The following is a 15,777-nucleotide window of genomic DNA, read 5'->3' as shown; positions in this document are numbered from 1 at the left end:
ACTAAAAAACAAAAAAAACCTGGCTCTCTGACCACCCCTGCTCCAGTCTGTGAGGCAGTTGTTCCATCACAGGAAAGGCCAAGAGGACCTCATGCTGTTCCCTCTTCCAGCATGCATTCAAGTCCTAAATGGGGGTGTCATTCAGAGAGAAGCTACCTATCCCCAGGAACAGAGTTCTGGTTCAGAGATTATTCCTGGGGGAGGAGCAGGCAGTAAAACAGAGAGGTCCTAATCTCTTCTCAAAGCAACTGACTTCATTTGCAACTGAGTGTGGAGAAGTTTGAGCCCAAGAATAGTCTTAAGAACATGAAGGTTGTGGTGAGAGGCAATGAGGAGATTTCATGGATTTAATGTAGATACAACCTACACAAGGCCAGCTACTCTGTAAAAGAGAACTGAGAGAAATGATAGCTTGGGGGGGGCACCCCTAAAAAGGAGGTCAGAACAAATACTGAAAACAGACCTCAGAAACGATTCCTTCAAAGGAGTCACAATTTCACTGAATCAGTGTGTAGGGCAATTTATGCATCCAGGGTATTGCTGAAAGGAACAGAGCAACCAGTAGAGTTTAACAGCTAGTTTGGCCAAGGAAGAAGAATGAGAGCCCTACCAATACCACTCCTATCCCAGCTGTCTGTGGGCACACTCAAGGCTGTATCTCCCAAGGAGCAATATCAGAGGCTTAACACTTGGGGATGGGTAGGGGGAAAGACTTCATGAAAATAACCCAGCCAGTCATTGAAAGTAATAGTAATAGCTTGGGCTACAGCAGCCTGGAGTGGAGTGGAGCAAATAAGAATAACTCCAGTAGTTGGGGAGCAATGCACAGAGTTGCTACATTACCTAAAATATCTAGTTTCTATCCAAAAATTACAAGGCATATAAAGAAATAGTAAAGTGTGATCACATACTGGGGGGAAAAAAGCAGGTAATACAACTTGCTTGAGAGTGTAACCAGATGTTACACTTAACAGAAAGACTTTAAAATCGGCCATGATAAATATATTTACAGAACCAACCAACCAACCAAACAAACAAAAAAAAACCCACCCCCAAACAAACATCAATAAAAAAACAAAAACAAAACAAAACAAAAAAACCACATACCCCTACAGGGAATGGATGAAATGTAGGAAAGCACGATTTTAAAAGTAAAGGAATGTATAATGGCAATATTGCACCCTTAATAAAGAATATCAATAAAGAGGGGCACCTGGGTGGCTCACTAGGTTGGGCATCTGCCTTCAGCTCTAGTCATGATCCCAGGATCATGGGGTTGAGCCCCATGTCTGCTGGCACCCTGCTCAGCAAGGAGCAAGCTTCTCCCTCTCCCTCTCCCTCTGTGCCTCCCTCTGCTTGTGTATGTGGGCATGCTCTCTCTCTTCAAATAAGTAAATAAAACCTTAAAAAGAAAAGAGTATCAGAAAGGGAAATAAGTTACAAAAAAGATCACATGGAAATTCTAGAGTCGAAATAAACTAAATAAATTCTAATAATAACTAAAATAAATTATAATTTATTTTATAATAATAACTAAATAATACTCATATAATAACTAAATTAATAACTAAATAATAATAACTAAAATAAATTCAGGAGAGAGGCTCAATAGTAAATCTGAACTGGCAGAAGAGATAACGAACTTGAAGATAAATCAATAGAGTATGCAAGCTGAAGATCAGGGGGGAAAAGAGTGAAGAAAACTGAACAGAGAAAGGCAGGACACCATTAGTACAAATACATAATGGAAGTAAGAAAATGAGAGGAGAGAAAACGGAGAAGACAAAATATTTGAAGAAATTATGGCTGAAGAGTCACTAACTTACTGAAAAGCAGTAACCTAGGGGCACCTGAGTGGCTCAGCTGGTTAAGTGTCTACCTTCAGCTTAGGTCATGATCCTGAGACCCAGGATGGAGCCCCACATCAGGCTCCCTGCTCAGTGAGGTGTCTGCCTCTCCCTCTGCTCCTCCTTTGCCCTCCCCAACCCTGCTCATGTTCTCTCTCTCTCTCGCAAATGGATAAATACAAATCTTTAATAAAAAAAGGAAAAGAAAAGAAGAGCAGTAACCTACCCATCCAGAAAGCTCAACAAACTCCAAGCAGGTTTAAGGCCGAGACCCACAAATATCTCACAATAAAAATGCTATAAGTCAAAGACTTGGAGAAAATCTTGAAAAGCAACAAGAGAAAAATGATGAGTCACTTATAAGGAAACCCCAATAAGATTAGTAACTGAATTGTAGGCAGAAGAGAGGCCAGAAGACAACAGGACAGCATATTCTAAGTGCTCCAAGAAAAAAAACTTGTCAACCCATAACTTTATACCCAATAAAGCTATCTTTCAAAAATGAAGATGAAAGAAACACTTTCTCAAGATAACAAAAAAAGAGAGAAGTTGTTGCTAACAGACCCACCTTATAAAAAAAAATACTAATGTAAGTTGACTAGATACTGTTCACAGTCATTAGTGGAAAGTAATTCAAATCCATGTAAGAAAAATCAAAAGAGAACTGGTAAAAAGAACTAGAAGGCAACTGTATAATAATATGTACATAATATAATGTTGGCCTATAACATGCACAAATGAAATATATGTATAATGTATTTGCAAAAAGGAGATGGGTAGGGACAAAGCTTTACTGGGCTAAGAAAGTGGCTACAGACAGTAAAGCAATAATTATCACAATGTATTGTTGGATTTGTAACATTAATAGATATACCATGCACAAGAGTATCACAAAATGTGGGAAAAAGTAGTAGAGCTAAATGGGAGTAACACTTCTATATATAACTTGAATTAAGCTAGTTTAAATCAGAAGCTGAATCAGAAAAGTTAAGATGTATAGGGTAAACTCTAGAGCACCACTAAAACAAAAAACAAAACCAGAGAAAACCCCCTCAAAATCATTTAAAGACCTCACCAAAGAAGATACACAAATGGTAAATAAGCAAACAAAAAATACTCAAAATCGAATATCATTCAAAACACCACTACTAGAATGGCTAATATCCAAAACACAGACAACACCAAATGCTGGCAAGGATGTAGGACAACAGGAACTCACGCTCACTGTGTGGGAATGCAAAAATAGTACAGCCACTCTGGAAGACAGTTTGGTAGCTTCTCAGACCACTGAATGTTCTTACCACACAATCCAGCAGCTACTCCTTGGTATTTACCCAAATAAGCTGAAAACTTATGTCCACACAAAACCCTCCAAATGCTTTATTGACAACAGCTAAAACCTGAAGCAACCAAGATGTCCTTTAGTGGATGAATGGATGGACAACAAATTGGTATATCCAGATAATGGCATATTATTCAAAGCAAAAGGAAATGAGATAGCAAGTCATAAGAAGACATGGAGGAACCTTAAATGGGTAACAATGAGTAAGAGAAGCCAATCTGCAAAAGCTACATACTGTCCGACTACATGACATTCTGTAAAAGGCAAAACTATGGAGACAATCAAAAGATGAGCAGTTGCCAGATGTTTGCAGGGTGGGAGGGAAGGCTGAATAAGTGATGCATGGGATTTTGGGGACAGTGTAACTGTTCTGCATGATACTGTAATGGAGGCTACATTTCATTATGCATTTGTCAGAACCCAAAGAATGTACAACACAAGATGTGACCGCTGTTGTAAACTATGGACTTACATTAATAATAACATATCTATGTTAGCTCATCAGCTGTAATATATGTGCTGCCGAAGCAAGCACAGCTCATCAGCTGTAATAAATGTACCACAGGAATGCAGATATTAGTAACAGGGGGACGTGAAGGGGGAGGTGTATGAGAACTGCACTTTCTGATTGCGTTTTCTATAAACCTAAAGCTGCTCTAAAAAAACATTACATTAATGGGGTGCCTGGCTGGCTCAGTTGGTTCAGCATCTGACTTGAATTCCCTGAATTCAGCTCAGGTCATGATCTCAGGGCCATGAGATTGAGCCCTGTGTCAGGCTTTGTGCTGAGCATGGAGCCTGCTTAAGATTCTCTCTCCCTCTCCCTCTGTTCCTTGCTTGTGCTCTTGCTCTCTCTCAAAAAAAAAAAAAAAGTCCATTAATTTAAAATATCATTAAAGAAATCCAAATGCTACATTTGAAAATACTCACTTAATACAAAAGAAATGGGTGAGGAGTAGATTTGTACCTTCGGTAAGAACTCTGAGATCCTTTGAGACCCTCAGTCAATCTCACTTTTTAGACCAGAAGATAGGCCCAATCATCAGCAAGAGGGAATACCAGAAGGAACACCACAGTCCTCCCCTGTAGCTCTTTCCAGCTAACAGTCTCTTCCTCCACATGAGGACTACTAAGCAGGTTTCAGAAAGGCCCTGGCCACGGACTTCAGATCATAATCATGGAGAAGAGTAAAGAAAGAACATGGCAGCACAGTCAGACCCATGGTTACTTTATGCTTCACCTGTGCCCTGAGTTCCTGAAGAACAGTTCGAGTTAAGGAAATCCCCACACCCCATTGTGGGAAACAGCCTACTGCAAAGACCACACTTCCCCGTAAGTCTGAGACAAATCCACCATGCTACCAAGTTCATCTATAACAAAGCCAGACATAGATCCACCAAATTTCCACTCTTGGCCTCTTAAAAGATGAGCAGAACTGTTTGTCCTGATTCAATGGAACAAAATGCTTGTTAACTGATGAGCAAACTTCAGTTAAGCTTCTTTCCCGCCCCCAAGTCCCTGACCCACCCTCAGCCTGAGCCAGCCTACAATCTTTAATGATCCCTTCCAAGAATCAGCTGACTGCATGAAAGACATTTTTAATCAACTCTCACCTACTCCCCACATTTGGTTCTTTCTACCCTTGTTTATTTGCCCCTGTTTAAAAAAAAAAAAAATTCCTTTCTGCCTAATTTTTTTTTTCCCCCAGTAACCTCTATGCCCAGTGTGGGGTGGGGCTCAAACTCTCAACCTTAAGGTCAGGAGGCAGACGCTCTACTTACTGAGCCAGCCAGGTTCCCCACCTGATTTTTGACACCCTTGTGGATATTAAGGCTGGAACCTTCTCCTCATAGCAAAAGCCCCTCCTCTTTCTGCAATTATTCTTTCACATGAAGTCTCTCCTTCCCTAAGTCCAAACCTGCTTTTGTTGTTTTTGTTTTTTTATAGACTCTACTTGTTCAGGCTAGATGACGGGGTCTAACTGAAATCATCCAGCACATCAATGAACACATCACTAGAATTTAATACAACTGCAGACTCATAAAATCCTAACACACCAAGGGATCTAAAAATTATCCGGCCCACCTTCTACCCATGGCAGGAAAAGCTCAGGGACAGTTCTGAGCAGCAGCCTTGCTGCGGGGGTCAAACGCCTGTGGTAACAGATCACGGGCTAGCTCACAAGGCATCCTGTTCCACTCTCGGAAGATGCTCCGAACTGAGCTGACATCTCCATCTACACAGCAGCTACCCACAGGCACTGGTTCTGTCCTCTGAACTACAAAGAATGCCTATGTTTCCTTCCACATCTTTCGGCTGTCTGAAGGCAACCGCACCCCAGCTACTTCCCACCAGCATAAAAGGGCACCTGGCCTGTGGAGATCTTCCACCCTGTCTACGCCAAAACAAAGACTAAATCCTGTCCTCGGCTTCCTTCTGTCTTTTTAATCAGCAGAGGCATGGAAGTCACATGTGGATATAAGTCCTACTAAGAAAATAAGGAAAGAGGCAGCAGACATCCATCAAGGGCTATCATTTTTTGCTCATGAGGGGCCAGTCAGCTGAGACACTGCAGCCAGTTTTTTCTGTTGTTATGGAAACTGTGGCTCTGTGAGGCTTTTTTCCCTTAAAAATACCACCACCCCAGACCGCCCCCTGCAACTGCCAATGATTTAATAAAAATCATGATTGAGTTCAGTTGTCTACATTCCTGACATGAGTGGCAAGATCGGGAACGGACTATAAAAATTTTACCTCACCAGAACACTTGGACAAAACAAAAAACTGCTTCAAATTCCCGTAATATGCTTGAATACTTATGGAACTGCTAATCAGCCTCTGGGAGGTTTGGCTAGTACATTAAACAGTTCAGTCACTATTCCCTTGGAAATGTGTCTACAGCAATAACTGTATTTCACTGACCTTGGTCACTCCCAGACCTGGCATCGGGAAGTATGTGGAATATTCACTGAATTTACCCTAGACTTATGAGAAAGCCTTTCTACTCTACCTCTCCAAGTGCCTGTCCTAAACTGGAGAATTCACTCTGGGAATACCATCACCCCAACTGACTCTTCCAGTGGATGTCACTAGCTTGAGGATACTCATTAGTCAGAGCCCCTGACTCCTCAGGCTTCTGCAAACACACCAGCAGAGAAAGCTCATCTAAAACTGGGGAAAGCTCAGGGAATATAACTATGATTTTGTGATTGAGATGTAAGACAAAACTGCTTTCTTTGGTGACCATGCACGTAACAATCCCAATCTTGCAAATTCCTGGTAGGTGTTTCTTCAGTAGTTGAGAAAAGATGCATCAGAGCTGAGTGGTTTTTGATGCTGCCTTCAACTAACTCTCTAAACCCATTTATCACCTTAAACATTATCAACACCTCCCATTTTAATCTATTCTAGTAAGTTAATTGCAAGAGACTTTTACAGTAATTTTTATCTTAGGAAAGTGCTTCCTGATTTTTAAATTTCCGGCCATCCATGAACAAACACTGAATAAGCCCTTTAGGGCTTTAGTAGCATGTGCATCTTCTAACTTTACTGAAGTTATCAGAGCCACTTAATATTTATATAAATATTACACACAAATTTTATATGTCACATATATATAATACACAACAAGTATTTCTAATCCAGAGCTTTCTACACAAATACCTAAAATGCAAAATGCTTATGTTGCAAAAAAGAGTTACGTATACATACTCATAGAATTTGCTAGATTCTGACAGGTGGTAGTGTGGAAGAGCAACTCTTACATGAGACATTCATCTCAGGAAGTTAAGCAGAACCCTACAGAAAATGGCTGCTTCCTCAGCACTTGCATCCAGCTCTTGCCATAGCCAATATTGACAACACAGTCATCAAACACTTTCTTGAGTTATTGGTCAACAGAGAATCTTTGGCTCAAATCAAGAACACTACTGCTCCTTTGTGTTTCTTACACATCACTTTGGCAGTCAACTGTTCAACAGACACTGCTGGTGCCTCCATCTGTCAATGTAACTTTGACAATGGAGCTCCAGGATGATACCCAGAATATACATGCAGACGTCCACATATATGTACACACAAACACACACACACAAATACATATACAACTAGGGAAGTACCAGTTAGGTATTGAGTTTCACACTGGTCTCAGTCAGAATACTGCTGATGTAGCTCAAACAGTAAGGGACTCACCACACTGGGAATACAAGCGTGGGAGAGCAACGAGGTTTCATTTGTTCTTTATTTATTCAGCCCCAGAAACTTCTTTTTCCCCCCTCCCTTCCCGTAAACAGCTATGAAGTCCTATGGAGTCTCTTTCATGTATCTCTTTCATTCACTTGACAACTACTGACTGACTATTTGGTTCCACAGGGAGGGATACAAGAGCAAGCAAGTCTGAGGCAGGGGCTGCCTTCCTGAGGTGGACAGTCTCCAGTACGGCAGACATGTAAGTCACAAGGAAATTTTTATGCAGCCAGGTAAACATTTTGGTAGGTGGAGACTACTTCAGGGCACCAGAAGAGAAAGCTCAAAATGGGAAGGACATCTGGCTCACACTTAGGGTCTCAGAAAGAGTTTTGGGGAGGAAAAATAAGACTTGAATCTATCTCCTCTCCTCATTCCAATAATACAGCACAGATACAGACCTTTTTCTTGCCCGGGCACACTCTATTCTTTTGCTTTCCTGCCTTTAATCTTACCTTGGACAGAAACCCTTACCCTCAAGATAAGCAAACTTCACAACATAGGGTTCTTTTAAGATATGGCTTCCCATTCATTTCTTTCTTTCTTTTTTTCTTTCATTTATTTATTTATTTTTAAAATCATTTTGTTTTATTTATTTGACAGACTGAGATCACAAGTAGGCAGAGAGGCAGGCAGAGAGAGGGGGAAGCAGGCTCCCAGCTGAGCAAAGAGTCCGATGCGGGGCTCGATCCCAGGATCCTGAGATCATGACCTGAGCCGAAGGCAGAGGCTTAACCCACTGAGCCACCCAGGCGCCCCTCATTTATTTATTTTCAGCATAACAGTATCATTATTTTTTCACCACACCCAGTGCTCCATGCAAGCTGTGCCCTCTATAATACCCACCACCTGGTACCCTGACCTTCCAACCCCCGCCACTTCAAACCCCTCAGATTGTTTTTCAGAGTCCATAGTCTCTCATGATTCACCTCCCATTCCAATTTACCCCAACACCCTTCTAACTCCCCATGTCCTCCATGCTTTTTGTTATGCTCCACAAATAAGTGAAACCATATGATAATTGACTCTCTCTGCTTGACTTATTTCCATTCATTTCACCAAGATTCTGCCTGCTTCTGTATGTAAGACATACAGAACCATCTCTGTTTCTGAAGTGTCCTGTACTCACTCATGTCTACCTGAAGTATCTTTCCCTTTGTGATTCAACACTAGATCAAGCTTTCTCTTCTTTGAGAAGCCTTCCCTGATCACTCAGTCTGGGAGAGGAACCTGTTTTGATGTATTTTAAAGTTATTCTAGACATCATAACAGTGTAATATTAAGTATGCATTATTTGATTTAAGCTTCAACTTAGGGACGGTCAGCGGTCCTAACCAAGCATCCATATTTCAGAGACTGCTAGCTAACACGAATTCCCGAAAGTGGCTACTCAAAGTCCTTTGGCTGTTCATTATTGACCAATACCTAAGATCTTGCTCATTAGCTCAAAAAACACAGAAATTTTTCTACTGGTGAAATTAATGTTTGCTAATCTGAATGGTAAATATGAGAGATGGGCTCTCATTGCTAAAATAAAACATATTCAAGGTACACACACACACACACACTAAAATATTTTAGAGATAACCCCAGTTCTTGCTTGGACAGTGAGTAAGTCTGTACCTGATCACCTAGGAATGCCACCTGGGGCCAGTCACTGGCTTTGGAAGTTTCTGTTTGGCTGATGCTGATTACAAGAATAAGAGAATCCTACTTATCACACTGCTACCCCCCGACAGTAGTAAGACACTTAACATGACAGAGAGTTAGGCCATTACTAAGTTTAAAAAATAAGTTACATGAGGCTATTTCTAAATGACTATTTAATAAACATCTTTAAGTATGGCTGGGTTTGCTTTCCTTATAATTAGTAACAAAGCTTTAAGGAATAGCTAAGCATTTCTCAAACTTCTTCATTGGGCTTTTTACTGTAAGAGCAAAAGAGTCATATTAAATCCACTTAAGTCACCCCACACAGCCCCTCCACTCTGCTCTTGTGTACCCCAGACATCTTCTGTAGCATGTATCAACCTGTACAGTCACTGTCAGTTTACATGTCTACCCTCCCCAGTAAGTGCTGAGGTCTTTGAGAACAAGAACTATGTTTGTCATCTCCATAGTCCCTTGCTTAGTTCAGTATCTACATACAGAAATACCTGCAGAATGGACAATAAAAAGCAGCAATAATAAAGTGATAGGACATCTGATAGGACTAGGATTGGGGGATTTGGGTTTTAACACCAGTTTCAGTAATACCAGTAACACCTGAGTCCCTACTATGTGCCAATAACTTACCAGGGATTTACTTCTTGTCAAACACAGGGTTAGGCCCTTAAATAGTATCTCATTTAGGGGCGCCTGGGTGGCTTAGTCGGTTAAGCGTCTGCCTTTGGCTCAGGTCATGATCTCAGGGTCCTGGGATCGAGCCCCACCTCAGGCTCCCTGCTCAGTGGGAGCCTGCTTCTCCCTCTCCCACTCCCCCTGCTTATGTCCCACCCCTCCACCCTGGTCTGTCAAATAAATAAATAGAATCTTTTTAAAAAACAGTATCTCATTTAGTCTTCAGAATACTTCTGAGAGGTAGCACCATCATTTACAGCAGAGGAAGCAGATAGGCTGACTAAGAGAGTTGTTCCATTAGGGGCGCCTGGGTAGCTCAGTCAGTTAAGTGCCTGACTCTTGATTTTGGCTTGGGTCAAGATCCTCTCTCTCTCTCTCTCTCTCTCTCTATCCCTCTCTCTCTCTTTCTCTTAAAAAGAAAGAAAGAAAGAAAGAAAGAGAAAGAGAAAGAAAAAAAGAAAGAAAAAGTTATTCAGATAAATAAGCAGAAGAGTCAATCTTTGAACCCATGTCTGGCTGAATCGAAAGCACATTTTTAACCTGTACCTTAGAAGTGTGTCCCATAGCTAACACTTGAAAGCTTAGGCAAAAAAAGGTCCCTCTGGATTCCAATTTGCTCATCTGTATATGGAGCGAGGAGACCCGGTGATTCAAGTCCCCCTTCCCCCCGTCACAGTGCGGGGGCTCCAGGTGGCAGCAGTCATCGCCTCAGTCCGCCTGCCCTTGTGCTCCTGACAAAAATGGAAGAGATTTTCCTGGGCAGCATGGAATAGGGCTTTTCGGATAGCATATTTTGTTTTTATTCTTTTTCTCTTTTAAAAACGTCTCAGGGGATTCTACAGGCAGAGAAAAGGGACCCATTTTTGGCACAGGGCTTTGAAGCTAGAACCTGCTGTTAGTTACCAGAGCCAGCAAGTTGTTATTTTTGTTCTACAATTCTTCACTGACACGGATGCTGGCTGAAATTATAAAAAGGGCAAGGAAAGAAAACCTACATCCAGGGACACTTCAGTTGTCAACAAAATAAAAGCGGTAAAAGAAAACAGTAAAAATGTCAGCTTGTTAACCACATTTCAACTGCACTGTTGCAGCTGTATACAGAAAAGGATTTTAGACCTGGTTCTCTTGACACCATCTGAGAACTGCACAATTGAAAGACTCACACCCTTTCTGTGCTACAAAGTTCACAGTCAGGGGCTGAAGTGGCATAAGTAAGAGTTCCATCCCACAAGTATTTATTGAGCACTTGCTTATGCAGTATGAAATGCTAATATCTTGGGCCAGTCTTCTTTAGGCACAGCTATCTGGGGGGAAACACATCAGTAGGGAACGAATACCTTAGGCTATCCTCCTTAGAATATCTTTTATCTGCTACCACTCACTGATCAGGATACCTGCCTGGTAAGGAGAATGGGAATTCTAGAACAATGAAAGTTCTTAGTTGTCAACCCCCCCATTTGGCTTCCTGGAAGAGCCAAGGAATACTGGTGATATGTTATTTAGGCATCCAATCAGAAAGAACCTTTGACAGGACTGAGATGATTAAAAATCACTGTCATTTTGAGAAAATTGCTCAAGAGAGGAGAATTAAGACACAGAAGGGGTAAGGTGGATTTGTGCCTTTAAAAGTCACTACCATCTACAAATGAGCAGAGGGGAAAAAAAGAGAAAAAAAACAAGAAACAGACTCTGACCTATAGAGAACCAACTGATGGTTACCAGAGGGAAAGAGGTTGGGGGGATGGATAAAATAGGCCGTGAGGATTAAGAAGTGCACTGGTCATGATGAGCACGGGTGATGCATGAAGTGTTGAATCATTATCTGGTACACCTGAAGCTAATACAACTGCATGTTAACTGGAATTAAAATAAAAACTTAATAAATTGGAAAAAAAACTCACCTTCTTAACAGCAGAATCTCCTTTGGATGGATGACAAGAAGGAGACATTTTTACCTAGAAAAAAAAGGCAAACACTTTAATATTCTTTCTGTCATAATCTAGTTTTATTTGATCCACACTCAAAATAACTCAAATAGAATTGGTATAACTGAGAAAAAACAGGCATTTTCAGAGGAACAATGAATGGATCTTTTTTTTTTAAGTCCCTTTGAAACTTTTCTGGAGATCAAAAGTCAGTAGTTAGCCAAGATAAAAATATGATTAGGGTAAGAAAAGTAGAACAGATGGCCCAGACTGGTTTTAACCGAATGGTGAGGAATCAAACAGACACATATTTCTGTTGACAATGTTAATCAACTGATGCAATATGCAATGGTCAGCATTTCTTACAGAGAACAACTCAGAGTATCCTTGGTGATATAATACCCCCTTTAGGCAAGACATGCAACAAAGAATTTCATAAAATAGTGAAAGATTAAGAAAAAGTATCAGCCAAACCATATCAAAAAGATGTTTGGAGCTCAAGAAAGAGAAGACTAATGGTGTAGGGATATCTTGAAATACCTGAGGGTTGAAAAAGATTGTCAGATCAAAAAAAAAGAGCAAGACTCAACTATATGTTACGTGCAAAATCACATTTTAAATGTGCACATTTAAAATGTGCCTTTTAAAAGGCACAAATAGGTTACAAGCAAAAGGACTGCAAAGATCTACCATGCTAGCAATAGATTTCAGAGCAAAGATTATTACCAGGGATAAAGAAGATCACTTCAGAATAATAAAGAGGTTGATTCATAAGGAGGACATAACAATCCCAGATATCAATGCACCTAATAGCTTAAAAATAAGTAACAATTGATAGAACTGAAAGAAGAAAAAAGATTTTATAGTCAGGGAGTTTCCACACCTTTCTTTTTCAATATATTAAAGAATAAGGAGGCAGATATTTAGAAAGGATTTATTAGATTTGCAGGAAACAATCAACTAACTAGATCAGCTGGACATTTATAGAACACTCCACCCAGCAAAAGCAGAATACACATTCTTTTCAGGTACACATGGACCACCACACAGACTATTTCCTGTTAATAAAGTAATTCTCAATAAATTTAAGCAGATCCAAGTCATACTAAAGAAGGTTCTCTGATAACACTAGAAGTAACTTAGACTCAGCAACAAGAAAGATCTCCAAAAAACATTTCCAATTATTTAGGAACTAAGTTATATTTTCAAATAACCAATGGGTCAAAGAAGAAGTCAAAAGGAAATTAGATCCTAGAAACACACAACCTACCAAGAATGAATCATGAAGAAACAAAAAATCTGAATAGACAGCAACTAGTAAGAAGATTGAATCAGTAATCAAAAACCTCCTAACAAAGAAAAGTGCAGGTCCATCCAGAAAACTTATTGGTGAATTCCACCAAACATTCAAAGAATACCAAATCTTCCAAAAACTCTCCCAAAAAATTAAAGAGAAGGGAATACTTCCAGCCTCATTGTAGGAGGTCAGCATTACCCTGATATCAAAGCCAGACAAGGATACTACAAGAAAAGAAAATTACAGGGTACCTGGGTGGCTTCATGGGTTAAGCGTCTGCCTTCAGCTCAGGTCATGATCTCAGGGTTCTAGTATTGAGTCCCACATCAGGCTCTTTGCTCAGCGGGGAGCCTGCTTTCCCCCTGCTCCCACCTGCCTCTCTGCCTACTTGTGATCTCTCTCTGTCAAATAAATAAATAAAATCTTAAAAAAAAAAAAGAAAAGAAAATTACAGGCCAATATCCCTGGTGAACAAAGATGGAAAATCCTCAACAAAATACTAGTGAACAGAATTCAACAGCATATTAAAAGAATCACACACCATGATCAAGTGGGATTTATCCCTGGGATGCAAAGAGGCTTCAACATATACAAATCAGTAAGTGTGGTATCCACATTAAGAGAATTAAGAGGAAAAAAACTATATGATCATCTCAGTCAATGCAGGACAAAGTATTTGCCTTTTCATGATAAAAACACGCAACAAACTAGGATTAGAAGGAAACTACCCCAACACAATAAAGGCCGTGTATAAAAAAAAAACAAACCCACAGCTAATATCACACTCAGTGATGAAGACGGAAAGCTCTTCCTCTTAAATTAGAAACTAGAATGCTTGTTTTCACCACTTCTGCTGAACATAGTATTAGAAATTCTAGCCAGGGCAATTGGGCAAGAAAAAGATATAAAGACCATCAAATTGGAAAGGGGAAAAGTAAAATTATGTTTTCAGATGACAGGTTTTATGTAGAAAACTCTATAGAGTGGGCAAAGTAACTGTTAGAACAAACAAATTAAATAAAATAGCAGGCTACAAAATCAGCACACAAAAATCAGTGTTTCTGCACACTAATAATGAACAATTTGAAAAAGATATTAAGAAAACAATTCCATTTACCATAGCATCGAAATGAACTTAGGAATAAACTGAGCCAAGGAGGCAAAGATAAAAAGAAAACATCCTGTATTCCTGGACTATTAAGACTTAATTGTTAAGATATCCACACTACCCAAAAAATCTACAAATTCAAGGCAATCCCTATGAAAATCCCAGTAGCATTGCAGCAGATATAGAAAAGCCCATCCTGGGGCGCCTGGATGGCTCAGTGGGTTAAAGTCTCTGCTTTAGCTCAGGTCATGATCCTAGGGTCCTGAGATCAAGCCCCGCATTGGGCTCTCTGCTCCGCAGACAGCCTGCTTTTGCCTCTCTGCCTGCCTCCCTGCCTACTTGTGGTCTCTGTCAAATAAATAAATAAATAAAATCTTAAAAAAAAAAAAGAAAGTCCATCCTAAAATTCATATGGAACCTCATGGGACCCTAAATAGCCAAAACAATCTTGAAAAAGACCAAAATTGGAGGTTTCACACTTTTTTAAATTTCTAAACTTACTACAAAGCTACAGTAATCCAAATTGTGCTACTGGGATAAAGACAGACATGTAGACCAACAGAATAGAGAGACCAGAAATCAATCTTCACATATAACGTCCACTGATTTTTGACTAGTATACCAAGACCATTCAATGGGAGAAGAATAGTCTTTTCAACAAATGATGCCAGAAAACTACATATTCATATGCAAAAGAACAAAGTTAGACTTTTACCTCACACCATATAAAAAAACTAATTCAATGTGGATCAAAGACCTAAAAGCAAAGGCCAAAACGATAAAACTCTTCTTTAGAAGGAAACGAAAGTTTCATGCACTGGATTTAGCAATGATTTCTTAAAGATGACACCAAAGACACAAGCAACAATTAACAAAAAAACAGACAAACTGGACTGCATCAAAATTTAAAAGTTTTGTATACCAAATATGTAAATATAATAAAAAGGCAACTCATCAAATGGAAGAAAATATTTGCAAATGAAATGGGATAAATATCCAAATTAAAGAATTAATATCCAGAATATACAGACAGCTCTTAAAACTCAACAACAAAAAACCAAAGAATCTGATCAAAAAAAAAAATGCACAAAGGACTTGGACATTTCAGTAAAGGTGTATGGATACTCAATAAGCACAAGAAAAGATGCTCAACATCATTAGTCATTCACAAAATGCAAAGTAAAACACAATGAGATACCATTACACACCTAGTAGATAGCCGAAACTGAAGAGACTATACCAAGGGTGTGGAGGAACTGGAACCCTCATACAACGCTGGTAGGGGAATAAACTAGTACAACCACTTGGGAAAGCAGTTTGGTAGCTTCTTCAGATGATAAACACACATTTGTCATATTTGTCAACCATTCCATTCCAAAGGTATTTACAAGAGAAATGAAAGTATATGTCCATATGAAGACCTATACACAAATCTTCAAAACAGCTTAATCTGTAACAGCCAGAAACTGGACAGCTGGAAACACCTATCACCAACTGGTGCTATCATAAACAAACCATGGTATATGCATTACACTGAAGTACTACTCCATAGTAAGAAGAAACGAATTCTCATAACAACATGGGTGAATCTTAAATAATTATGCTAAATAAAAGGAGAACTTACTTGATGGTTCCATTCATGTTAAACTCTAGAAAATGCAAATTATTCTATT

At 39.7% G+C, this 15,777-nt stretch overlaps 1 protein-coding gene across 4 annotated transcripts in view; it reads right to left on the bottom strand.

Annotated features, from left to right (window-relative positions):
• The window catches only part of VPS8 (VPS8 subunit of CORVET complex), a 254,482-nt gene that overhangs the window by 19,653 nt on the left and 219,052 nt on the right, over positions 1-15,777 (bottom strand). For all 4 annotated transcript variants that reach the window (XM_044251922.1, XM_044251925.1, XM_044251923.1 and 1 more), the window contains one exon: positions 11,676-11,729. In XM_044251922.1, coding sequence (XP_044107857.1) covers positions 11,676-11,729 — 54 coding nt within the window. The remainder of the gene's footprint in view (positions 1-11,675; positions 11,730-15,777) is intronic.

This window comes from Neovison vison, chromosome 6 (assembly GCF_020171115.1).
Source record: "Neovison vison isolate M4711 chromosome 6, ASM_NN_V1, whole genome shotgun sequence".
Lineage (NCBI taxonomy): Eukaryota > Metazoa > Chordata > Mammalia > Carnivora > Mustelidae > Neogale > Neogale vison.
Note: the sequence above shows the minus strand (reverse complement) of the source record. Positions and strands in the feature narration are given on the sequence as shown.